At 50.4% G+C, this 25,848-nt stretch overlaps 9 protein-coding genes across 9 annotated transcripts; 3 read left to right on the forward strand and 6 right to left on the reverse strand.

The window, feature by feature from the left end:
- Nucleotides 1–2,161: 2,161 nt before the first annotated feature.
- On the forward strand, nucleotides 2,162–4,022 carry AKAW2_40173S (uncharacterized protein; the record flags this gene model as incomplete). Its single annotated transcript, XM_041688475.1, has 3 exons — nucleotides 2,162–2,178; nucleotides 2,243–3,823; nucleotides 3,887–4,022. 3 exons carry the CDS (start codon nucleotides 2,162–2,164, stop codon nucleotides 4,020–4,022), a joined length of 1,734 nt encoding a protein of 577 aa, XP_041542256.1.
- A 348-nt stretch (nucleotides 4,023–4,370) lies between these two features.
- AKAW2_40174A (acetoacetyl-CoA synthase) lies at nucleotides 4,371–6,725 on the reverse strand (the record flags this gene model as incomplete). The annotated part of the gene is made up of 5 exons (XM_041688476.1): nucleotides 4,371–4,532; nucleotides 4,601–4,941; nucleotides 5,021–5,475; nucleotides 5,533–6,548; nucleotides 6,615–6,725. The coding sequence occupies 5 exons, from the start codon at nucleotides 6,723–6,725 to the stop codon at nucleotides 4,371–4,373; spliced, it is 2,085 nt and encodes a 694-aa protein (XP_041542257.1).
- Nucleotides 6,726–9,216: 2,491 nt separating this feature from the next.
- AKAW2_40175A (uncharacterized protein) lies at nucleotides 9,217–10,017 on the reverse strand (the record flags this gene model as incomplete). Its single annotated transcript, XM_041688477.1, has 1 exon — nucleotides 9,217–10,017. One exon carries the CDS (start codon nucleotides 10,015–10,017, stop codon nucleotides 9,217–9,219), a length of 801 nt encoding a protein of 266 aa, XP_041542258.1.
- Nucleotides 10,018–10,454: 437 nt separating this feature from the next.
- Nucleotides 10,455–10,985, forward strand: AKAW2_40176S (VOC family protein; the record flags this gene model as incomplete). Its single annotated transcript, XM_041688478.1, has 1 exon — nucleotides 10,455–10,985. One exon carries the CDS (start codon nucleotides 10,455–10,457, stop codon nucleotides 10,983–10,985), a length of 531 nt encoding a protein of 176 aa, XP_041542259.1.
- Nucleotides 10,986–11,573: 588 nt separating this feature from the next.
- On the reverse strand, nucleotides 11,574–14,011 carry AKAW2_40177A (putative secondary metabolism biosynthetic enzyme; the record flags this gene model as incomplete). The annotated part of the gene is made up of 2 exons (XM_041688480.1): nucleotides 11,574–11,618; nucleotides 11,675–14,011. 2 exons carry the CDS (start codon nucleotides 14,009–14,011, stop codon nucleotides 11,574–11,576), a joined length of 2,382 nt encoding a protein of 793 aa, XP_041542260.1.
- Nucleotides 14,012–14,277: 266 nt separating this feature from the next.
- On the reverse strand, nucleotides 14,278–16,180 carry AKAW2_40178A (putative PKS/NRPS-like protein biosynthetic cluster; the record flags this gene model as incomplete). Its single annotated transcript, XM_041688481.1, has 2 exons — nucleotides 14,278–15,819; nucleotides 15,878–16,180. 2 exons carry the CDS (start codon nucleotides 16,178–16,180, stop codon nucleotides 14,278–14,280), a joined length of 1,845 nt encoding a protein of 614 aa, XP_041542261.1.
- Nucleotides 16,181–16,190: 10 nt separating this feature from the next.
- On the reverse strand, nucleotides 16,191–19,832 carry AKAW2_40179A (putative PKS/NRPS-like protein biosynthetic cluster; the record flags this gene model as incomplete). The annotated part of the gene is made up of 3 exons (XM_041688482.1): nucleotides 16,191–16,287; nucleotides 16,411–16,822; nucleotides 16,895–19,832. The coding sequence occupies 3 exons, from the start codon at nucleotides 19,830–19,832 to the stop codon at nucleotides 16,191–16,193; spliced, it is 3,447 nt and encodes a 1,148-aa protein (XP_041542262.1).
- Nucleotides 19,833–22,177: 2,345 nt separating this feature from the next.
- Nucleotides 22,178–24,676, forward strand: AKAW2_40180S (isochorismatase family protein family; the record flags this gene model as incomplete). Its single annotated transcript, XM_041688483.1, has 1 exon — nucleotides 22,178–24,676. One exon carries the CDS (start codon nucleotides 22,178–22,180, stop codon nucleotides 24,674–24,676), a length of 2,499 nt encoding a protein of 832 aa, XP_041542263.1.
- Nucleotides 24,677–25,184: 508 nt separating this feature from the next.
- AKAW2_40181A (uncharacterized protein) lies at nucleotides 25,185–25,709 on the reverse strand (the record flags this gene model as incomplete). Its single annotated transcript, XM_041688484.1, has 2 exons — nucleotides 25,185–25,532; nucleotides 25,593–25,709. The coding sequence occupies 2 exons, from the start codon at nucleotides 25,707–25,709 to the stop codon at nucleotides 25,185–25,187; spliced, it is 465 nt and encodes a 154-aa protein (XP_041542264.1).
- Between the last annotated feature and the right edge of the window lie 139 nt (nucleotides 25,710–25,848).

Raw genomic sequence — 25,848 nt, forward strand, 5'->3', positions numbered from 1 at the left:
CTGCCGTGAATGCGATGCCGATGCATGCACCAGAGTCCCCGGCTTGGCGGGAAAAGCTCATGGCGGCTGCGGCGAAGATGGACTGCCAAGCTGCCTGGACTAAGCCATAAATGCAGATGAAAGCATAAATTCCACCCGAGCTGTGTACTGCCATCCACGAGAAGGGGATAATTACATTGCAAAGATGAAGCAGTGTCATGGAGTTCCACAATCCCACATATCTGTCTGTCAAGTACCCACAGAGTACGCGGGCTGGAACCCCAATACCATGCATGATAGCAAGTAAATGAGTGGCATCACCATAGCTCTGAATTGCCAACAATCTCACTGAGCGAAATTATCTGAAACTACTGTGTCAGTATTCCTTGATACTCGGGTCAAACAAGTACGGAGAAGGCCACATGCACCCACGTAGTAAATTGTGAAGCAATACACTGTGAATACGCCACTTATTCCGATCAAAAAAGTGATACCATCAATCCGCCCGAAGCATGAAAACTTCAAGCAATTTCAAAGGCCTCGCGAATGATGATTGTCTTTGCGGACGCATGAACATAGTGGCAAGTAGGCGCAAAGTAAAGTTGAGATAGCCAATCGTGCGCATCGTCCAATTGGATCCGATTTCATCCAGAAGCCTCTGGATTACCAGAGGATAGACGGCGCTACCAACGGACTTAGCAGTGGTAAATAAGCTCATTGCTAATGCACGTCATTCCGTAAAGTAAGTCCCAACCATCGCGAAAAAAGGGCAGAAGAGAAGGCCGCTCCCAATTCCCATACAAATACCCTGCGAAAGGAGTAGTTTCCAGAAGACCAGCTGTGATACAGTGGCTGTGGAAATGCTCACCAAGTGGAGTGATACACCTGCAATCAAAACCGGACACAGAGCCAAACAGGAAAAGCAGGCCGACATGAATTGAGCCTATCTAAGAGATTGTTGAGGAACTCTCGGGGCATTTGGGTCTCGTAGTAGGATTGAAAGGCACCAGATGAGTTTGCCAAGCCCCATGTCGAAAACGTTACCAGCCAGGCTAGTCCTCATTGCACCCATCCTCTCGGCCCGCCATCTCTTGAACAGCGTTCAGTGGTATCATTGTAGACCTTTGGAGATTTCTCCATATCGCGTAGGAAAATTGTCGGGGAAATATCAGGAGATAAGGAACGGCATATAGAAAACAGAGTAGAAAGGATGACGACTGGAAACGCTTGGGAATATCGACCACTATCTGAATAGCCAGACGATTTTTGCCCTGGGCTGTGCAATAAAGTAGGAAGGACTGCTTATCACAAGAAACTTGAGCCGAGACCCGAGTCAGTATCATCTGCGGATATGTCGTTCCCGCTACAATGTCCCCATTACATTACCGTTAACTATCGCAAATTTTTCGGCATAAAAGTGGTAAGCCCCTGCACATTTGAGGACTTTTCCGTAACTCGGCCTTATACCGGCAATTATGACTTTCTGCATGACAGATCTCACAGTAGATCTTGATTAAGCTCTTCGCTAGGCGAAAAGTTGGAGGGGTCATTCATTTCGTTATTAATTACAGTGACATAGGAGTGGCCCAAATCCATCCCCACCGTTTCTATTGTATTAGTATGTAATATGTAGATAAGCATCTAGGTTCTTGTATAGATTTTGTCGGTATAAATGAAGTTTAATCTATGTAATGTAAACCTTAACGGATCAACAATTTTCGTATTGACAGTTACTAAACAACCAAACAACCATACTGCCGCATTCCTCGGATAGCAAGTGCGGTTATCATCAGTTTTCACCCGATGGCCAGAGATAAGTATCCAGTTCCGGACCTCAATCTGATCTCACAGCCGGATACAGCCTCTCCGGATAACACGACCCCACAGGAGATAGATATACCATTATAAATAGATAAGGGGTATCTGGAAAATACCAGACTATATAAAACACAGCTGTTTGGCGAGAAAGGGTGCTTTGCTTCATCATTTGGCATTATTGAAGACCATGGTTAATCTCACCAGACTTCTAGGCTATGGACTTTGGTCTTTGACCATTACAACAGCCCAGTATGTGTGGATAGAAACGAATGGAACGGGACCGAGGTCTCACTGCCTAGAAAACACGCAGGCTGCAGCCACGCCTGAATCACAAATTCATCATCACCGCCTGTCTTCTTTCGTTATGACACAGACGTGGCGGTAGGAGCTACACCCCGTGACGATTCCCTTCTGATATCGATCTTGAATTCTGACAAGCTGACAGCTATGCCCAATCTGTCTCAAAGCCTACTGTGACTCCGGCTTATGGGCGGCCGTACTCCGAGGTCAGCGGCTTACTCCCCCCTTTGACAACAACGACATGGGGGAATTTCGAGCCCGGGAACACTGCTACAGCGACCCAGCGTGCAAATGACAATGATCCCTTTGGTGAAGCGGAGTGGACGTCGTCCTGGCTAGCAGCAAGCTTGCTCAATTACACTACGGTTGGCATGTATACCACAACGGTCGCGGCGACCCCCGTCCCATCTTCCGAATTGATTCTACCTCCGCCCCTACCTTCCTCCGGAAAGGATTGCTATGAATTTAAGTTTCCCGAAAAATTCATGTTTGGGGTCGCCATATCTGCCAGTCAGCAAGAAGGTGCGATCGCATTGGAAGGACGAACACCGACTATTAGTGAAACAATTATGAGGGGGGGCACGAGTGGAGCCACCAACTACATTGCCAACGAGCACTACTACCTCTACAAGCAAGATATCGAGCGTATGGCAGCAATCGGGGCTGAATATTTTAGCTTCACCATCTCCTGGTCCCGGATCTTACCATTCATTTTCCCCCATACCCCCGTCAACCAGCGCGGAGTTGATCATTATGATGACGTGATCAACTCCGCGATCAACGCAGGACTGAAGCCAGTGATCACGCTCCTCCACTTTGACACACCGTATGCCTTCGTCCGGGACTCTGTTGACCTCGATTTTCAGATAGGCGGGTGGCGCGGTGGATACGATAATTTTACTTTTCCGGATGCCTACCTGCATTACGCGAAGCTGGCGATATCCCTGTACGGCGACCGGGTTTCACACTGGATCACGTTTAATGAGCCTATGGCTCATACAAACAATGCCCAGGGGGTTAGAAATGTAATCAACTGCCATGCTGATGTCTGGCATTGGTATCATGAGACATATCAGGGAAAAGGCATGATTGGAATGAAGCAATTTGACTACTTTTCTGCTCCCTTGGATCCTAGCAATGCGTCGCACGTCCAAGCAGCAAACAACTTCAACGACTTTTGGACAGGGACCATTTATCGGCCACTTTGCCTGGGCGAAGATTATCCATCCATCTACAAAACGTCCATTGCCAATGTTACGTCTTTAACAAAAGAGGAGCTGAAACATATTGGAGGCAGCATTGACTTCATCGGCTTGGATATGTACGCCGGCGTAATCGCATTGCCCAAACCTGGGAACTTCACACCTTCGTCAAAGTTGAAATGTACACCAATGTCAGGAGCTTGCATTGGGGTTGATTTGGCGGATATGACGAATGCAGGATGGACAGTGGGATACGGCTCCGTGGCTGGCGGCAATACTTTCTCCACGGGCTTCTTCCGTGCCTTCTTCAACTATATTGACCGGACTTACAAAAAGCCTTTCATTCTCACGGAATTTGGCTTTAGCAACACGGGTGACTCGGAAAAGGATCTTGATGATGCACGATTTGATGTTCCTAGCTCCTTGTTCATCACCAGTGTTCTCACGGAGATGCTAGAGAGCATCTGGCTAGATGGATGTAATATCATAGGTGCTTTTGTGTGGACATTGATCGATGACTGGGAGTAAGAATGAGATATTCCGCGAGTCCGTTGTTCTTGGAATGAGTGCTGACCTTATTCTTCTAGGTTCGGAACATACGAGACAAAATTTGGCCTTCAAACAGTCAACCCGTCCACCCAGGAGCGTTCGTATAAAAGAAGCTTCTTTGACTATGTTGATTTTGTCAAATCTCGCATGCCAAATCAAGAGGCAATATCTTAGCCAGCCAGGAAATTCAGCTTACTTTAAAGCAGTGTTCGCATGGATTCTAGCCCGCATTTTGAAACATTAACCTACATTGACTCGAGCTGTTGCCGTTTGCTCTGTATCCTTAGAGCGGGCCATCTCCTCCTTGTGCTCAGGGTTGTAAGGCGGCTGTTCCGCTTAGCGGCTATGGTATTTTTCATATATCAGGTTACATGACTGTTGGCTTCACGCATATTCCTTTTATCAGTAATCCTTAGTGATGCGTTTCATCTTTCACTGTCTTGAAGGTTTCGTGTAACAGTAACAATACAAAATACAGTAAGCCCCGCTCATTCCATGTAGGTAAATACATTCTCATCGGCTTCACAGCTTACTATCCCGCGCAGTGACCAACCGCTCATCCTGAGCGAACTGATAATAATGCTCCAGACACCCAGGATTGAGTAGTGTGCCAGATGGCTTGATCCGCTTACCCGATACGATCTGCTTGACCGGGAGCTCCACCTTCTTTCCATTGACAGTGACCTGGCAGTGAATTGTTAGTGTCGACGATTTATGCCACTTCATAGTCACACGTCTAGATAGGTACGTACCGGAATTTCAGCAGTCTCGAAGATAAAGCTCGGAACATGACGGCTGCTCAGTCTCTGACGAATGGCGGCCTTCACCCTGGCAACTAATTCCGGTGTGAAACTGGCCCCAGCCTTCAGTAATAAAAACAGCATCACCCGCTCATCGGTATCTTGAGGTCGCCGCTGGCCGACACAGATTGAGTCCGTGATTTCGTTTGGAAATTCCGCTTCTAGGACCTGATATATCTCCGACGACCCGAAGCGGACTCCAGATGGGTTCAGGACGCCGTCAGCCCGGCCGTGGAAGAATAGTTGTCGGGTTTGTGGGTGGATAGAAACAAAGTCGCCATGCGTCCAGACATCTGGTGATAGTCGCAGTGAGTAAGGTAGAGAACATAGGGATGGGAAGGGGGTTTGGCTCCAGGACGTGAATGAACGTACTGTCAAATCGAGCAAAATAGGCATCATGGTACCGTCTACTCCCATCTGGGCCCCAGAAACAAGCAGGCATGTTGGGGAAAGCGGCGGTGGCTACCAGCTCACCCGCGACGCCAACCCCTACAGACCTTCCCTTCGCGCCAGCTCCTTCAATGCTAGCGTCGTAGACGTCAACTGGGAGACCGAGACTTATTCCAGCGCAGCCACCCACGTGAACAGGGAGGAGGGAGTTCCCTATTCCAAAGCACCCGGCCAGATCAGTCCCTCCGGAAATGTTATTCAACCGTACATTTGGTGGGAAGCCCTGGTCGTAGAACCACTCGAACAGAGCGTCGGGGAGCACCATCCCCGTGCTGGTCACAATTTTTAACGAGCTCAAATCGGCAATTTGTCGCGGGTGGATATTTGCGCGTTGAAGCTCGTACATGTAACGCGGGGATGTGCCGAAATGTGTTACCCTGGGAGGTCAGCTTTGTTGCAGCTTTGTGTAATAGAAGTATATAGTCATTGCTTACCGCTGTTGCTCTACAAGCCGGATCAGAGATTCAACCCGTGGCATGAATGGGCTGCCATCATAAAGAATAACCCGGGACCCGAACAAAAGGCTTTGAACAGCAGAAACATACATTATCCAACCGGTTGTGGTGTATTGCAATGTCGTACTGGACTCATCCAGCTCCGAATGCAGGTGCCCTTCTTTGAAGGCATTGATGAGCAACCCGCCGACCGAATGCGCAATGCACTTGGGCTGACCGGTGGTGCCTGATGAATAGACGATCAAAAAGGGATCGCAGAAGGGTATGCGTGTAAACTCAAGCCGGTCATCGCTGGATTTGGCCAAGAAATCTCCAAGCAGCTGCGCCTTGGGTATCTGGCTGATATCCAACGGCCGGGAAGCAAAGCGTGGTTGGGAGACCACCCCACAGAATTCCTGCACAGAACGCATCCCGTCCACGACCGCCTCCATTTTAGCTCGGAGGTCGATTTTTTTGCCGTTGTAGACAGCCTGGTCGTCCATGAACAAGAACCGAGGCTTGATCTGTACAAGCCGGTCCAAGATTCCCTTCACCCCCATTTCCGTAGAGCTGGAAGAGAAAAGGGCTCCCAGCGCGGTCGAAGCTAGGAACACGAGCAGGGTGTCAATGCTGTTACTCGCACAAACGGCGATGCGATCGCCCTTCTGCACCCCGTTGGCCTTCATGGCCTGGAGCAAACGTCCGGTGCGCTTTCGGAGCTCACCCCACGTCAGGGACACGTGTGATTCGGAGATGCCCTCGCGGACCTCAACCACCGCGATCTTCGCATCTTCCTTTCCTCTCGTGGATGGGCCATTCGGACTGGCCGAGAATAATAGGTTTTCGGCAAAGTTCAGCCGAATGCCGGTAAACCAGTGGGGGATACTGTCCATGCGGGCCGATTGATCGACAACGGCGGTATAACTTCCCTCGTGGATGAGATTAAAATTCTTCCAACAGAAATCCCAAAAGGTCGTTGGTTGTGTGATGGAAAATTCGTAAAGATCATGGTAGTCCTACCGACCATTCTTTAGTCCAGGCTCTATAGAATGGCCTGGTGTGTATCCATCTGGTTCACCGACCTTGAAATCTTTCCCGATGTGCTGCTCCAGAGCCCTTCGGAAGCGTCCCATGTGGGTAGACTCCGGGTCCGGATGCTTCCAGAGCATGCGTGGAGAGTCTTGAGTCGCCATTGACCGAGTGAGAGTGAAGTAGGTGGCTGGCAGGTGTTCTGGATAGAGGAAGTCTCTCAGGATGGTCGGGGTACTTTAGTATATGAAGAGGGGCTGGGGTTATACCTCGGGTAAGCGTCCGCCATGCGGGACCTATCCCTTGATGCGGGCCGCAATTACAAGGGTCCGATATGTGGCATAGACGCTGTTCAAGGCTATATACATTATCTGTGTAGTCTACAAAACTTCTTTAATCTACAGGCAACATTCTCGAGTTCGCCGCCGCTGTCGCAGGCCGCAGCAACGAATCGGTCGGGCCTCAAAACAACATCTTTCCGCCCAGGCTAACCCACAGGAATTCTTCATTGTGCTTGCGGGGCCCCGGACGACTGACACACAGTGGGGACTGCACGGACTCCTCTCCAATGACTGACCGGAACAGATGGCCTTGAATCTGGTCCAGATCCGGGTGCGGCCCGCCGGCTTGAACGGATCGTCCGGGGACCGAATTATGTCGCCTCGTCCGCACGCAGGCAGAGATTTATTGCGATGCTAACACTGCTCAATTGCTCCATAGCCAATTGTAATCCATCCATGTCGCGAGAGTAGGACGACGACTTGGAAGACGGACTGATCGGCCTTGTCAAATATGGTGTCTACTCAGAGAACTGGAGGCTTAGCGTACACCGCTAAAAATATTCTACAGAGTCATGGCGAACGGTGTCGAGCAGTCCGCAATAGAAAAATCAATGGCCTACTATTAAATCAGGATTTGCTGGCCATCTTTCTCGATGCCGACAAAGTCCTTCGCACGGTGTTAAAGGTGGAGGACTATAAATAGAGTTAAGACTTGATATTTTACGTCGAGAGGCCGACGTGACATAGTTGAAAGGCAGGATTACAGCTCTTTCACGAGAACAGTATTGAGCAAGGCTGCTGCTCTGGAATCTTATAAATGTGGCGGAGTTTATAGGACATTTGTTATCAGGAAACTTATTATTTGAAGTCTTCTAGCCTAGCCGCTTTGAAGGCGCCTCCTAGGAACTTGCGGGGACCCTTCCGCGCATCATACACGTAGTAGCTGGGCCCGTATCCGCGGTACCACATTTTTACTCATTAGTCTGGTACCCAATCTGATACCCAGAGTCAGCATGAATGATAACTTCCATCTAGATTAGCGATTAGTAGCGGGCATGTGATAACTTCTCTAGATTGATATGGGTAGCTGGAGTAATTTTCGCTTCTGCAGCCAGCTAGCTGGACTGGGACTTCAGGTTTTTCCCATGGCCTCTGTGCCGAGAAACGATTCTCCGTGATTCCATAGATTATAGATGTGGCTATATTGGTTTCTCTGCAATGATGTCTTCTGCTGAAATGAACAGTCGAGTGCTGGTAGGGCCTATTCTGATACTAGGTGAGGTGTTTATAAGCGTCAGCCGTCATTCAGTGATTGTCCCCACATCCTTGGATAGGTCCCACCCCTTCATCGCCATGATCAAAATGCGTGCCAAATTTGGCCGTCCATGATTGTGTAGGCAACACACTTCTGTTATATAAAAAATTCTGTGCTGAATATATTTCTTTTTACTAAATTCTATCTATTCTTGTTAGTTATATTCAAACAGCTTATTCAATTTGTTATTTAGTATTCAGGTATATTATAGTAAGCTGATTAATACTAATGATAATAAGTATATAGTAACACATTTTTTCCCCTTTCGTTTATGGGCAGAATATAAGCACATGGATGAGCGGGAAAGGTGGACTGAAAGTGTTTGAAATATGCAGTGCTGAATTTGAAGTTGTAAGTAACGCATTTGTTATGGTGTTTCGGGGTGCGCTGGTCGGCAAGGAATTACGTTGCTGCTTCAGTGTTGGGACAACACGCGAATGGAATGGGGCGGCAATGGTCACGGTTAGCCGCACACAGACACATAAACAGCTTCCAAGGCTAGCTAGCATATGGATGCGGGACTAAGTATTCCACTACCAACCTCCGGCACGGACTCATGACGTAAAGCTCATGGTAAATCTAGTAAAAAGGCACCACATTGTAATCGTTGAGTATCATAGCCCCCACGTGGGCCCATAATTGAAATTTTTGGTTCAGCGGCAGAGGTTTACCTAGTAGATCAATCTTGAGCGCTAACGTGGGTATAGAGCGACAATAGTGGAGAGGTTTAAGAAGCAACTGGTCGAAGGTTTCCGCTACCCCCGGAGCCACCATATCCTGCACCGTGACTCGAAGGCACAAGTCTGCAATTTGTGATGACTGTCTTTGAAGGGATCCTCATTAAGATCCATGTGGACGATGAATGTAACCTAAGGATATTGAGACTGGGGAGAAGGTGGGAGATAATATGAATGGTCGACCACTTTGAGGGCCCTCCAAGGTATTCAAGAACATGTTTGGGATAGATATCTACAACGCAGCCTATAAGATAGCCTGTTGGTATACCTGATATGGAAGAAACAAAATACATGATTTAGATTCCCAAGTACCACTCTGTCATCAATGTGCTGCAGCCCATTCTGCCACCTCATGAGTTGGTGCACACCATATGTCGGGATCGTTTCTCACTCGCGCAACCACTGCTTCAATAACCGCACGGGACTCGGGTGACGTGTGGAGAAAAGGATGGAAAAGAATATCAATGAAGGCCCCCTTCTCAACTGCAGCATCGATCTGGTCAAAGAGCGCCTGCTGGAAAGCTTCGCAAGTGAAGGTAGACCTTTGCTCTCCGTATTCAGCTCTAAGAAAGTCGAATGCATCTAGGATGTAGAACGCATCGACAGCCCTCCATTGAAACGGTAGAGTCACGAAGCCATCTTTGTCCGTGCTGATATCTTGGCCCAGAACTGAAGCATACTGAATTCCGTGACGACGGAGCAAATCCTTGGTACCGGCGTTCATCGATCCGCCGGGAGGACGGAAGCCTTTGTAACAGACACCAAGCTCCTGCGCTATTGGGAGGCTCTTGTTTATGATTTCTTCTTCTTGTAAGGGTGACAGGGTTTTCCACTCCTCGTGCTGATATGCGTGATATCCAATTTCGTGGCCACGACTCTGGAACTCGCCGAGCATCTTCGGGTACGTCTGAATACCCCATGCTTCCATGAAATATGTCACTTTAACGTCGTGCTTGTCAAGAATGTCGAGAATAATTGGGGTCACCTCCAGTACCGACGGATGCTGTCCCACGGGTTTCTCCTTGGGCCATGCTCCTATTCCGACGTCTCTTGATTCACCCACATTATCAAATGTAATGCTCACTGCAGCTTTTGCACTGCCTGGCCAAGAGGAGGGAGGCATTGGGCGGGGTGGATGCGGTTGGGAGTGGACGTTGTGTCTATAGGTAGGTGAAGACAGCGCTCTGTATGTAAGAGAAGATTTGTTTACCGTTCATTAAAGTTTGCGGGCTCCTGTTATATACCGTCATTATTCCCGGGCGTCTCAGCGGGTACTATCAAGGCTGCATCACTGCAACACGTAGGCCCCGCACACAATTTACCCAAACTGGTTATGGCCCCGCAACCGGCGGTTCTTCAAGACTTTGCCTGGCTGGGTAACCCCATGCAGTTAGGATCTGCGGAAATTCTAATGAGGGGCTACAGAATATGCGAAGGCCCCGCCAGGTATCAGATAAAGATAAGAATCAGGCCGTGGCCTTTGCTAGGTCAAGCCAAATTACACATTCCATCTTTCTTCATTCTGTGGACTCTGCAATCTCTTAATTCTTCTCTACAAAAATGGCCCCTTCCACTGCTACAGCACCTGGAGGTCTGAACCACTATGCCTACGCTACCAACGATATGGTCAAAACACACAAATTCTGGACAGAGGTCATGCGCTGTAAATTCCTTGGAGCGCAGCGTCAGGGTGGGGAGCCTGATAAATACAGTGGAGAGACCTTGGGGAGCTTCCTGCATTGCTTCTATGGCCTAGCGGACGGGTCAGCCGTGGCCTTCTTCGAACTCGCCAACAACTTTACGAAGACAGATGATGGCATCCCCGCCTTTACAAAGCACCTCGCTCTGTCGGTCAATTCCCGCGATGAGTTGTATGATTGGATGGCCCATTTCAAATCTTGCGGGGTCGATGTCAAGGGCGAAATCGATCACGATGGTCTTTGGTACTCCATCTACGTCATAGACCCGAATGGTCAGATGGTGGAACTTACATGGCAATCACGGGCATTCAATGAAAAGGATGTTGAGGAAGGGTTGGAGATTATGAGGCAGTGGAGAGAAGACAAGGCCGGGGGTAAATTATCCACTTAACAACCACTCAGGCAGAACAGGGCGTTTCGCATCAACTGCCAAGACTTCACCACCCGTACCAAAATAGCCTGGTCATCCCTGCACCTCACTTTTGAAGACCAATTTATACCTGAGAACTTTGCTTTACTTACCCTGTTTATCTATATTATTAATATATTACCAGAATCACCCATAACTTACTTTATAACTTAGTATTGCTTACCCATAAAGTAGCAACGCATCACAGGCTCACTTTCCAGTCGGGCGTGTTTAATATGTGGCTTGAGTATGGCTGAGCGGACGGGAAGCCCTATTGTCCACACCCTATGGTCGTATGTACTAGGTTTTTTATTCATTATATTGATAAGGAGAACATCATGAGAGGTTGGTATGAGAGTTCCGCTTCCTAGTAGCTCCCTATCGGCAATCACCAGCTTGGCAGGATGCTGCACTATCTCGACTAATCTATATCCCTACCAGTAGAGCACACCGTATGACATCTTTATGGCATTGTCTTAACATTAGACAGTGCCTGGGCTTCTGACGCGACTAACGCCCTCCTCTAACCATACACAATGCAGTCTAGCAAAGACTGACAACTGGCACTACTTATTCGTCCAACATCCTAGCGAGAATCGCGCCCCATCCACTGATCTGTAGTTCGTGTCAGCCATCATAATGGTAGTTGGATATGCTGAAGCTGAACTTACCATCGAGGGCAACACCATGGTGAAATGGTTACCGTCGGCCCGTACCACCTTTATATTGTCCAGAACTTCGTTCCAGCCAAAACATCCCTCGTCGGTACGATCATTCAGAAACCAGTCCACGGCCTTCTGGTCTTCCGGTAGGAACGCCGGGCGAGTCACTCCTTCCTGCTTGTCCGCACCCTCTTTCGCGGAGATCAGTACCACCTGCGGCATTTTTCGTCCAGGTAGCCTGCGCACCTGATATGCTCGCATCTGCTGCCGGGCCAAGAAGAAGTGATCATTCGCTACCAATCGGCCTCGGCGGTTTGGTCGGAACTCACTGCCATTCCCCACGCGCACTTGCTCGATGGAATCTAGAAACTTGACCAGAGCGTCGGGGAAGTAACGGACGAATGTCGGACATGCAGTGTCGATCAGAAATAATTTCTCGACGTGATTGCCGTCTTCGAGAAGTTGTCGTGCCACCTCGAAGGCCAACACGCCACCGACAGAATACCCGCCCAACAGGTATGGGCCCTCAGACTGTCGGCGCTTGATTTCGCTTGCGTAGATCGCGGCGAGTTCCTCAATGGCTAGCGGCTCATCTGGATCAGGATTACTACGCATGAAGGGACTATTGAGCGCGTAGATAGAAACGTTCCTAACGCTACCGAGCAATGGCCCCAAACCGCCGAACACGGCTCCAGAACCAAAACCGTCCGGGGCCAGGAAAAGATTCCGTTTTCCAGACGCAGAAGTCCCTCGGTGCAAAAGCATGGAGGTTGCCTCGGCCGGGCATTTCCTCTCCGGTTCAGCTGTCATTCCGCAGATCACCCGAATAGTACGGGACTCACGACTAGAGCTTTCGGACCAGTCAACGTGTTTGAACCCGGCATTATGCAGGGCACTTCTCCATGCCCAGGGGCTTTGCAATGCGTGTGTGCGGTTATCATCAAAAAGCCACCACCCGTCCAGCAAGCCCCAGACGAGGTCGTACCAGGCCAGCTTTTGCGTTGGCTCTATCAGCGCCACGCATCCATCGTTGGGCCGCATCAACTTTCGCATATTCACTAGGCTGTTCTGCAGGTCGTGCGTCGCATGAACATAGCTGTTAGATATCACGACGTGGTAGCGTCCCAGCAGGTCCACATGAGTGTCTTCCTCGATGTTATATTGGCGGAACTCCAATCCTTCGATGTCCTGTAATGTCGCTTTGGAACGCTCCAGCAGTGCCACAGAAGAATCAGACAATGTGTACGTAAAAGGCACGCCGCTGGCTTGAAGCTGTGGGAGGAGATGCCTGGCGGCACTGCCAAGCCCAGCGCCAATTTCGAGCACACGGAAGGGTTCGCCGGATGCTCTAGCCTTCATGGTTGTGGAGATAAAGTCGCTGAGCACCCGATTGGCCGCAAGGAGACCAGGGTCGTTAGCATAGAAGCTCTCAAGAAGCTCCTTGCCCTTATCATTATCGCAGAGGATAGATGCGGCGTCAGCTTTCCCAGTGAGGCACTCAGCTAGTTGCGGTCCGAGCAGATCCAGTAGATCATGTGTTGATGTGTACTGAGGATAGTTCGATAAGAGATCAGTGCTCAGCTCCTTGGCTGACTTATCTTGTACGTGAGGCACGGGACCCCGTATAGAAGTACCACCGTGCTTCTCGACAAGGCCAGCTTCTTCCAGGATCTCCCATAGCCGCAATACCTCTCTTTGGTACTTCGGCAACGTTTCTTGTAATGAAGGGAGCTTTTCTCCATGGCTGAACTTCTTGAAAGGGCACCCCAATTTCTCAAAGGCTTCGATGATGTAGGCTGTCACAATGGTTAGTTGCCGTGGATATACATTGTCCCAGAAGCCTGCCAGTTTGACCTCTTTTGCATGAGAATCAAAGCCGCGGCGAACTTTCTGCAAGACTGCATGGGTCAGCTCTGTATTATCATTCGTTGGTATCTGGCTATTGTTCTCAATTGCAGTGGTTGAATGGCCGTTGCGAGTTACCCCGTTACTCATCGCAAACTTGGTATTTTCTGATGCAGATACAGCAGCGGCCTGCGTTGGCACGCGTCCCGAAACATGTGCGATAAGATCACAGAAGGACTTCACATCTGTCAAAGAAGCAAAGTCGGTCGACGAGATAGTCAAATCCAGTGCCTCATTGATGTTGCTGGCGATCTCCGCAGCGATAAGCGAATCGGCGCCGAGCTCCTCAAGCTGGGAGCCCATCTGAATATCTGCCACAGGTACGTCGAGAGACCGACCAAGTATCTCGATAGCGGTCTTTTTCCAGTCGAGATTTTTATCTTCAGCAGTCCCTGAGACGTGTTCTGGCCCCAGAATCACTTGATCGTCCTGGCCTCCCATATTGGTCGCGTCGCTGCCTACCCGGGCAGAGATCAACTCACATAGCGAGGCAACGTCTGTAGCTGCAGCAAAATCATCGACGGAGATATCGACTTGAAGAGCATCATGGATACTAGCCAATATCTCTGAGCTGATTAGCGAGTCGACACCGAGCTCCTCGAGCGAGGCACCCTTGCTAACTTCTGCGACAGGAACATCAAGGGTCTGGCTTAATGTCCCCTGTACTATTTTGAGCACATCGGGTGAACCTGTCTTGGCTCCATTGGTCATCCTAGATGCGTGACAGGGTATGATTTTGTTGGCTGCTTGGACTCAGTTGTTTCAGCAACTTGCGATGGGTCAGTGTGACCGTTGACCGTTGAGCTGGGATCCGCGCCGGCCAGTAACTTGGTCAACGTGCTGGTGGAGATCCCTGAGAATTTGATGTCTTTGGCAGACAAGACTAAGTCCATCGTCTGTGCATCAAAGGCCAATACATCCAATATAGCCTCGTTGGAGCTCTGCCGGACAATTTGCGCATATACCCTGTAATATCTGCCTTCAGGAAGTTTATTTAGTGGGCCCACAGACCCCAAGCTCGTACAAATATAAGCCTTGCTGTCATCGTCGTCACCAAAAACGTGTAAGCAATTTATATATGCACCCGGGACTTCCAGGAAGTTGTTCATCACGAGAGCATCAACAACGTTGTCGTTGGGTGTTCTGGCCACCGTATTGAGTTCGTTCACCGGTATGGAGATGTCCGCTGCGCCCTCGGTGCCTTTTCCAACCAAATGCCGCAAGCCGCGGTATGCAGCTGCATGCTTCACCATATTACCGAACACTTTATGTACCATTGCACCGCGCAAAGCGTCTGTGTCGGGATCATTATCAAGTAGGTTTATCATGCGGGTCCACTTGTCTTTCTTTTCTTGTTCTTCCTCAGCATTTCCATTGCTCTTATCTCTGAGTGAGATGCTGCCAATAGCGTGCAAGATTGACCTTTCATTCTTGGTGGAGGTGAATTCAAAACCCCACGTGTACTGTTGCTTGTTTGTCAGTGTCAGCTTCACGGAGCGCTGCGTATCCAAACTCAAGGGGGCCTTGAAATGTATGTCGTCTATCACTATGCTGGACGTTATCTTATTGTTCAGTAATATGGCAACAGCATGTGCAGCTAGCTCCAGATACACTGAGGCTGGACATATCGCGGTCCCGACCACGACGTGGCCCTTGACGAGGTCTTGATAGCGCCTACTGTGCATGTCGATAGTGAAAACCGACTCGCCCGGCTTCTGGGTGTGAGGCTTGTCTTGCCTTATGAACGGACGATCCGCTGTGTCTTTCTGACAATGAGAACAAACAGCGGGATGTTCTGGCACATTCCCTCCAGTCTTGTTATTCCTGTCACCAGACAGACCTTTGTACTCCAGCCAGTGCTTGTGCTTTTCAAAATGATAGGGTGGCAGGGCCACAGGCCGGTAGCTTGTCCGCTGACAACCGTGGAATAGCCAATACTGCACGTTTGACTGCCCGGTCTTCCACAACGTGACCGTGGCATCGGTAAGTGATCGCACAAGATCCCTCCCATTGATGCCCAGGAAGGTGTGATGTTCTTGGGCCGGGGCTTGTGGCAACGCGCTCCGAGCCATTGCGACTATGGGGCCATTTACGCCGGCTTCCAGGAATGTACACGCACCCAGACGGTCGACTATGCGTGTCATCGCTTGGCCAAAATATACAGGCTGACGGGTGTTGCGGGCGACCACGTTAGGTCCAGGACCCGGCCAAGCGGTTTCATGGCAGGATTCAAAGTGGAATCTTGGCTCCTGCCCACGGTGACTGGGTTAGTGAATGGTGCAACCAGAGACTTTCTCATAAACTTACCTGGAACTCGATTGAAGCCGATAGCTTAGCGCACTCATCGACGATCGTGTCTGCCATGCTGGAATGGTACGCATACATGCCTCTCAAGACCTTGAACCGGATCTTTTCGCCGTTGGCTTTCTTCTCGACTAGATATGATTCGAGGTGGTCGATGTATTTAGTGGGACCAGCAACAACATAATTGTTGGGCCCATTGTAACACGCTATGTCCAGCATAATTTCTGGGTGGATCTTGAAGAATGGCTCTAAGTGTTCTTCTGGGGTTGTGTTAGAACCGACGAGATCAGCTTCGATTGCTACCATGGAGCCGGTGTCATCGCCCCAGAGCTCCTGGATAATAGCTGCACGGCCTATGAGCTGTTAACTTTCCTGTATTCGAAGTCTCTGTATGAAGAGTTGGGTGAGTTAAGCTTACTGATGTAGAAAAATGTTAGCGAAAGTCGTGGAAAAAAAAAAAAAAAAAAAAAGAGAGAGAGAGAGACTGTTTTCAGCATAGGGACTGCGGATCCGAAGACACAGGGAGGAAAACGTACCCAGATACAATTTTAATGCCAGCTTCGAGCGTTATGGCGCCCGAGACCGCGAGTGCAGCCCACTCACCGAAGGAGTGACCGCAAAGAGCCTTCGGCCTTACTCCAGAGTCAATCCACGACATTCCACACGAGTACTGAATCGCGAACATGCTGATATGTCGGAGGATAAGATCAGCTCCGCCTTGGATACCTTGAAGGATAACCGGGAAAAGACTGGGGAGCCCGAGCGACTGCATCACATCCTCGCACCGGTGCAGGTGCGCTCGAAATAACAGACTGCTTTCATATAGCTGCCCGACCGAAGGTACTGTATCACCGTTCTGTCCACTGAAAAGGAGCACGACGGGCTTTGGTTGTGGTGAGAGGACAATATGTTTCTCTGGGTCGGAAAGCTGGGGTTGTATATCGCTCACTGCATTGAGTACAGGCGTCAGCTGTTAACCTCTAGAAAGCATTCGAAGAATAAGGTATGTATGTCTCTTACATGAAGTCGCTGATGTACAGAAGAGATGTCGAAGCTGACGGTTCTGCCTCGTCGCCAAAGCAAAAGACAGGTGAGGGAACAACTCAGGAGCAGGTGATTCTTCGATAATCTTGCGACTCAATGTATTGCAATATGCCAATAGGCTCACACGTGAAGCAGCGGAAATGAAAACAGGCCAGGTAGAGGCAGATGGGATCGTTGGCAATGCCGAAGATGGCTGACGAGGCGGCGGCGCAACAACAGCGCTAGCATTATTTCCCGAAGCGCCGTAATTATTGACCACGGCGAGGCGCTTATTATCGCGCCATTCGCTCGGAGACGTCGGGATAGCCATTCCATCAGGCTCAAGGGCCGGAATATTTGGGTTCAATGCATGTAGCTCAGCCTGCCCCGGAATCTTGCCGTGTTTCAACATGAGCAGCACCTTGATCAAAGATACCACGCCCGAAGCTCCTTCAGCATGGCTCACGTTGGCCTTGACCGCACCAATATTCAAGATTGATGGTCTGTCCTTCCCACCGAATACCTCCCGAATACCCTGGATTTCGACAGGATCGCCGGCGCGCGTGCCCGTTCCGTGAGCCTCGACATAGGAGACATCTGCTGGGTTGACTCCAGCGCGATTCAGCACATCCTTGTATAAGGCAACCTGGCTCGCCAAAACAGGGTTGGTGATACTCGTGCTGTTGATGTTTTGGTTGTTGCCGGTGGCCAGAAGCACACCTTGGATGTTGTCCCCATCTTGTAAGGCCCGTGCCAAAGGCTTCAATATGACAACGCCAACGCCCTCCCCACGACAATACCCATCAGCCCGCGAGTCGAACGCTTTGCAGGTCCCAGTTTCGTTGGTGAACCCGCTGGCACGCAGTGCGTCGGAGCTTTCCATGTTCAAAAGTAGATGGACACCACCCGCGACGGCCTGCGTGCACTCACCAACCTGAATAGCACGGCAGGCTTGGTGAATAGCAACCATAGCTGATGAACAAGCCGTATCAATGGTATGTGAGGGTCCTGTCCAACCAAAATAATGACTCAATCGGCCAGCCACAAATGATCGCATCATGCCCAGTCCTGTGTAAGGTGAGTGGGGATTGCTCGCCAAATGTAAGATGTGGTCAGGAGCGCTCATTCCGATGAAGCAGCCAGTTGTGTGGCTATCTGGGTCGTGAGTTTCTCCCTGTTGCTGGCCCGGTCCAAAGTAACCCGCCGATTCGAGTGCGTGGTACGCAGTTTCAAGGAGCACTCGCTGGTGCGGGTCTGAAGCAGCGGCTTCCCGCTTGGATCTCTGGAAGAATTGATGATCGAATAAGTCGATATCAGACATAAAGCTTCCCCACATCTTGCCATCGCGGACCACACCGGGAAACCGCTTTTCGTCTACCTCGCGCACTATACTCTTGCCCTCCAGGATGGCCTGCCAGATATCATTCTCTGTATTTCCAGCAGCTGTACGACAAGCCATGCCTATCACCGCAATTGCATGCTCGGGGTACTCCTTGTAGTCCATAGTGGTAGATTGATATGCTTGTTTGCGGGGAGTGATGTATTTGAGCATAGGATGTCGTACGGGCTCATCAGCATCGAGTTCCAAAACGCGCACCACCACTGCGTGGTCACTCTTAAGGCTGGCTATGTGGTCCCACGCCGCAAATGCCTCGTCCGGACTGATGTCTGCAATTCCCCTCGAAATTGAGGCCTTGTTAAGCCTTCGCATTGCTGCCTTGTTCTGATCCCAGACGCCTGTTCCCTGCCAGCCAGTCCATAAGATAGCCATGCTGTTATCACCCTGGCGCCTTCGGTGGGCTGCCAGTGCGTCCAGGAAGGCATTGGAGGGCGCGTATGCCAATTGTCCTGGAAATCCGACAAGCTGTCCAACTGAAGAGGTGAATACGAAGAAGTCCAGAGTCCTGGGTGGGAAGAGTGAGTCTAGATTCAAGCTGCCGATCACTTTTGGCGCTAAGTTGTCCGCAATATCAGTAGGAGTGCATCGCGTCAGCGTATGGTAACCCGCGGTACCGGCTGCGTGAATGACTCCCTTTATCGGTGGAATACCCAAGTCGTTAATGGCTTGGCTTAGTGTCACATCAGCGTTGGGCTTGCTGATATCAACAGCCAGCACATGTACCAAAATGCCCACAGCCTTGAGCTTGGCAATACGCGAGATTGGGTCCGCGCTATTTGCCTCAACTGGCTTGCTGTCAGTGCTTGGTGGAAGGCCACGGCGGGACACAAGTACTATGTTCCGAGCGCCTCGCTGCGCCAGCCAAGTTGCTGTTGCCAGTCCTATACCTCCGGTGCCTCCTGTGATCAGGTAGGAGCTGTTTGCATGTAGCTGAAGTCCCTTCTTATCACTAGGCTCATCATCCGTAAAGGGTTGAAGATAAGCGACCCGTGCTTCGCCTTCGCAGACTCTGACCACATCGAAGCCCTGTGCGTACTTCACTGCGGACAACGGGAAAACCCCGCGGTCGTCCTCGAACAGGCCGCCAAAAATCTCTGGGATTTCAGTCTTCAACACCCGCGACAAGCCCTGCAGTGGAGCGTACACGAGGTCGCCTATGCCCCGGTCCAATGGAACGATGGAGAAAAGCTTAACTGTCTCGCTCTTAGCGGAAATGATGCGGTGATTGAGCTGTTGTGCAACGCTTATCAAGCCGGTGCACGCCTGACTCGCGGCCGCGTATATCTCATTCTTACTCTTAGCCGTGGGTGGGATATAGACGACAATCGTCCCCGGGGTTATCAAGGGGTCAATCTTCATTGCATCATCGGTAACGAAAGTGGTGATACCCTCGTTGACAAGCTGCCTCTGGTACACAGATAAGCTTTCGCTCTCCTTGTCCGCGACCACAAACACCACATGTGCAATGCTTAACGGTTCTTTGGACAGTGCGGCCGGTGACCAGGTAAGCTTGTGGATCAAATCGTCGTTGGCCATGATTTATTCTCCTATCAACGCGGTTGCTTTCTAACCGAAAAAACGAAGATAACAATATGTTCAGAGCACTTCAGAAAGGTAGGTGCTCTATATAATCAAGTAGTCAATTAGACTGGAAAGTTCTATGTATGTACTGACACGGCATAGGGCAGGTTCGAAATAAGTCTGGTGATGGGATTGGACTCGAGTATTTATCTCATCACTCATGCCCACCCCCTTAAAGAACCCTACACATAAGATGCGGTGACGATAGAGTTTCCGGCCTGACAATTACACTACACGGCCATGATCAATATACGGAAAGAACGGGACATAGAACGCGCGCTTCTTGCGAAGATAAGCATCGTCGATACATCTATTCTGACGTAAATCTTAGTCGATACCATCCTTGAATTGTCCTGCGGGAACCTGAATCGGGTGGCCTTTGAGTTTGGCCTAAAGTCAATTATATTAGCTCCCGTATGCTCTCCTCGTGGCCAACATAGATGAATAGTGCCAGGTACGATCTACTTTCAGCTGTGCCATTTTATAGAGACCTTCAGATCGACGTACTCTTTGGAAGGCTTCAGCATTTAAGTCATAATTCAACTACGCCACTGGTACACAAAGATATCAACTGCGACAGGGCTGATTTGCTTCGTCGGCTACACAGCAGAAAAGCTGCCGGCATTTAATGCCCTTGTAACACTCCTGGAGGCCTTAAGGGCTGATGAATCCAATCCGAAAGTCGAATATCACCGCGGATGATGTGAGAATGAAGGGATTCAAATCCCTGGAAAATGTTTGTGTAAGAACCCCTTACCTTGTGTTGCCAATCCCAAAGCCCTAAGGCTAAGGTCCGTGAAAAAGGATACGTGTGACTGCAGGAATAACTGGAAGCCAACGGCCCGAGTTGGATGCTGTGAGCCTGAAAGACCCAAGTCACAGGTCATCATCCGGCTTTCAAGATACGTACTAGACCATCTGACTGTGCTTTCGATGGACAAAAAATTGTAGGTTGCAGCCGCCACCAGTCTATCTCAGTCTTCATGACTATGCGCTCACCCCCCTCATCCCTCTTATACAGTATAGCTCTCATCATCCATTGGTACATTTCATCGTTGTCGTCACACAGCACATGTTCATTCCAGGTCGTGTAACATAGCTATTTTTCCCATCATAGTCCCTTGCTTTGACTATCTTCAGAACAGTCGAGTAGGCCCACGAACAAGATCCCTGCCGGGATGGATAGATAAGAATTTTCCAGTGGCCAGTCAGCTATCGGTATCCACTTTCCAATAGATGACGTTCGTTAGTTGAGGGATTAAATAGGAGGTGGATCCTCATTAGGCCCCCGAATCCTCAGCTCTTTCAAATCCGGAATTCAATCAAGTACTTACCGGCATATTCCACGATGAGCATGAAGTGCTAGATGTAGGTGGTTCCAGATAGGGTTGCACTATCCGGCCAGTTATGATAAGCACGGGTTAGATTGGACCACCTTCCCAATTCACTAGCATACGCCTCCATCTCGTACATATAGATGGCCTGGCCTGAATTTCACACATTTGCACTCATCTTAATAGTACAAGGTGATGGTTCTGTATGCGTTTTGTCTATAAGTTTATATTTGCAGATCCAGGTGGATGTCGTGAGGATGTGCTTGGACTGGTGGGGGATTTGAAGACCCCCGACTAAACGCCGTCTCAAATGACGTAAGACTCACTTTATAGTCAGTCTACCAAAATATTCACATAAGCCGAGGCCGATATTTAGGAGCAGAGTGCCGCGAAGAGTGTGATAATGATGCTGACGTATGACGTTTGCTGAAAGACCACCTGCCATGAGTTCCGACTGGAGTGAACTAAGACTTGAGACCAAGGACAAGGAGGGTTAATGTGTCAATAGTACTGCCACCAGAGCAGGCCGGAAGGAAATAGTGGTGTGTAGATCCTACTCTGGAGATCGATAGTTACTTAGTAGCGTCTATTGTGTCCTGAATGTAGATATAGGGTGAGTTCGGGGAACAGTGCGGGATAAGCCGGCCGGCGGAAAAGGGTTCCGAGCAGCAGTCACGAGATTGCGGTTTCTGCCCCGCTGCCTGAGGCTGCTCGGCAAACAGGCCAAACAATCCCCGAATTCCCCCCAACATCTTCAGCTTCACAACTTCTTCCTCAGCTCTTCTCTCGCTGCTGCCTCCTCATCCTTTCATCCCCGTCCTTCTTCATCATTCCCCCTTGCTCATTCTCATGCACTTTGTCCCACTCCCCTAACCTTGGCCTCCGACTGTCACCCCAGTCGATCTGCCGTCCACACCGCATCGATTCCCCCGCTCCTGTCCGCCTCCGAATGACCATGTGCAGACAATGAGTTTCTTTGCCCAATTCACCAACCTACCCGCGATCGCCACCGGAAAGGCCCTTCTTTTGCTTGACTTTCAGAATGACTTTGTACGACCGAATGGCGCGTTGCACGTCTCCAACACCGCCGATTTCCTCGATCTCTTGCCTCAGCTTGCGACCGCCTTTCGGCGCAACGGTGAGGTGGTGTGGGTGCGTTCTCATTACCAAGAAAGACAGCCCTTGATCAGCCCGACAGACGCACAGGACCTCATCGTGCTCGGTCGCATGGACCGAGAGACCAGAACGCAGACTCCTGACGAAGATGCATTCGATCCCTCCGCCGCCGATCGTGCCGGACCCGTTGATGAAGAAGCCTTTCTCTCTACCGAATCTCCACGATGCTGTATTCCCCAATCGACTGGCACACAATTCCCGGCCCCAATACTGGCTGCCATTGACAACGAGGCGGATATGTTAGTCGACAAGTTTGAATACTCCGCCCTGCAGGATCAAGGCCTAATTCTGTACTTCCGCACGAGGTTTATCACCCAACTATATCTCTGCGGGTCGCTGTCCAATACCTCTGTTTACGCCACAGCCCTTGATGCCGTGCGCCATGGATTCACTGTAACACTCATCGAAGACTGTCTCGGGTTCCGCAGTTTTACGCGCCATGAGGAAGCGATGCGCCGTATGGCTGACATCTTCGGAGCCAATGGTATTACAACTCAAGAATTATTTCAAGAGCTGGACTGGGAGGAGACAGACGAGATTGCGCGCAAAGGGAGCCCGCGCCCGTTGCAGTCACTGACTCCCGCTGGTATCGAAAATGTTCTGGATGAACTAGAGGTGAGACCGAGCGCCTCCCCCACGACGAAGGAGGAGAGTCCAGAATCAGGATCAAGCGGGGGCCGACGCCGCAGGATTGATGATATTTTGGCGGAGTTCACCGATAACGAGGATGGAGACCTGAAAGAGCTAGCTTCCTTGACTCGTTCACGTGCTCGATATGGGGATTCAGCTCGTGGAGCGACGCCCGGTGGGTCGGGGGAGAAGAAGGTTCGCACTCGAGTGCGACGTTCAAAACGGCCAGATGCAAAGACAGAACCCGCGTCTCGGTCGGACAAGCGACGCAGCGGCAAGTCCAAGAAAACCGATATATACCGACCGGGCGACGTGATCGGTGAGGGAGATTCCCGTATCATCTATGATCTCGACCTGCCATCCGAGGCCTTCGAGAAGATTCGCGCGGAAGTGTCATGGCAGAAGATGTATCATCTGTCAGGCCAGGTGCCCCGTTTAGTAGCGGTGCAAGGCAAAACATTAGAGGACGGATCAATACCTATCTATCGCCATCCGGCTGATGAGTCGCCGCCACTGCAACCCTTCACGGCCACAGTGAACAAGGTTCGCGCGATTGTGGAGCGCATTCTCGGGCACCCGTTGAACCATGCGCTCATTCAGCTTTACCGGGATGGGCAAGACCGAATTTCCGAGCATTCTGACAAGACCCTTGATATCGTCCGAGGTTCCTCAATCTGCAATGTTAGTCTCGGTGCTCAGCGAGTCATGGTTCTCCGCACCAAGGGTGCCGCAGAAGGTGGAGAGTCGGGCCGACAGACACAACGTATCCCCATGCCCCACGAATCGCTGTTCATTCTTGGAGATGAGACAAACCGGCGGTGGCTTCACGGCATCCGACCGGACAAGCGGCCGGAAACGGAGAAGTCGATGGAAGAGCGCGCTTACAAGGGGCAGCGCATTTCCCTGACCTTCCGTCACATTGGCACGTTCCTTAACCCAGCCGGCGACACCATTTGGGGCCAGGGCGCAGTGTCAAAGTCACAGCAGCAGGCACAGCCAGTAATTCATGGAGATGCAAGCGAGACGGAGCGCATCATCCGGGCATTTGGAGAAGAGAACCACTCCACAGAGTTCGATTGGGAGCAGGTGTATGGAAGCGGGTTCGACGTGGTCAATTTTGTCATGGCGGGTACAAGCAAGCTCATCCTTGGACCGGATGCCGTGGCTAATCTGCGGGTGCGGCTGTGCCTGAGCGAGAATGGAATCCGCTACGAAACCGAATCAATGCCTGCGCGCGCCGCAGGAAACGACATACGGCCACTTTATATTGCCGCTGACGGAACCCAAATAGCTGGTGACGTCACCATCTTGACCCACTTTGCGCAGCACGCCGCAGAGCTAGTGCGACCAGAGCTTGATGCCCTACGCGGGGGAAGTCAACTGGCGGCTATCGACGATCTCCTGGCCGGTTGGCGCGACTCACGAGGCCCAGGAACTGGTGAGTTCGCTTTGACGCGGTGGGAGCAGGCCCTGACAGGGCAGACCTACCTGGGCGGCGCTGGGTTCAGCATTGATGACTGCGCGCTGTGGCCCGTTCTGAGGGAAATTGCGCGGTCGACAACACTGCTCTCGGACAAGCGCTACCCAAACCTAGGCCAGTACTATCAGCGGGTGGAGAAGCGCGGGCTGGTCAAGGCAGCGTTGGAGGAGATGGACTAAGCATGAGCAGCGGATGGTGGCCTTATGAGACATGACTAATGAGCTGCTTTTCTTTTGCACGATACCATCTACAAGTATAATTAATCATATGTCGGCAGTGGAATGGGATCCTCTACAGATTCCGGTGAGCATTTGCTTGATACCTTTTACATAGCGCAGTTTGGTGAATATCGTGTTGATGTAAATAATATAATATGGGTAATTTTATTCTATCTAACTCAACTACCGAGAGATCAAATCAGAGTGTCCAAATAGCCTTGACAGGCGCACTGTCTTCAGGATCAGTTGTTGCTCCCATCAGTCGGGGCAATAAGTGTGTTCCCGGTAACCGTGTCACAGGCCTTTGAAGGTATGTGAGAGGGACAGCAAAAGGCAGAACCTTCAGACAGGCTGTAGTTGCTCTAAGTACCACATTCAAGGAGACAAAGATGTTCCCATCAGTTCTTTCATAAAGTCCAGCAACGGGAGAATAAGTTTGACATGAGCCATGGCTGGTCCTGCCGGTCATTCATTCAAGGCTCTGCTGTCTCTGTGGATCATTGTCATATGGTTCTGCAAACACTCCGTCCAAGAGTATCTCCGGAACAATAACTAATCGCTGGGAGAGGTTCCCACGGGCATGAAAATGGTAGACCGACGAGCGATTCTCCACCATGACCTTCTCGATTGGGGGAAACGGGCCTCTGCAGTGTTCCTCATGGATTCCACATAGGGAGAATACTTGAGTGAAGGCATCTGTATTCGCAAGTGCCAAGGCTGCTTTGACAGCTATGAAGAGTGACTGATATGGGCTTTCGATGTAGTCGCGATCGGCCTCTGGGTGAGAAAAGTCGAATTTGATGCCGTACACCTTCATCTGGGTCGCTATGTCAGCTTATGGTGATAGGATAGAGTTCAGTGGTGAGGTATAAAATACCAAGGGTGTCTCGTGACGGAGGGTGGTCCGTATGCCCTTCGAGTAGAGGGTTTTGTCTATCAAGTTATCGATGTCATTTCCCGGTAGGGGGTCGTTGTAGTTGATGTCGGTTGACATTATGGGTGGGGGGTAAGATCTGAGATAGGAGGATGAAGTATGTGTAAGTAAACATACCTGAGCCTTACTGAGTGCTCTATTGAGTCATATAGTTGTGTTCAATGTCAGGTTGAGAAGGAGCAACGACATGACGTGGAAG

Source organism: Aspergillus luchuensis, chromosome 4 (assembly GCF_016861625.1).
Source record: "Aspergillus luchuensis IFO 4308 DNA, chromosome 4, nearly complete sequence".
Classification (NCBI taxonomy): domain Eukaryota; kingdom Fungi; phylum Ascomycota; class Eurotiomycetes; order Eurotiales; family Aspergillaceae; genus Aspergillus; species Aspergillus luchuensis.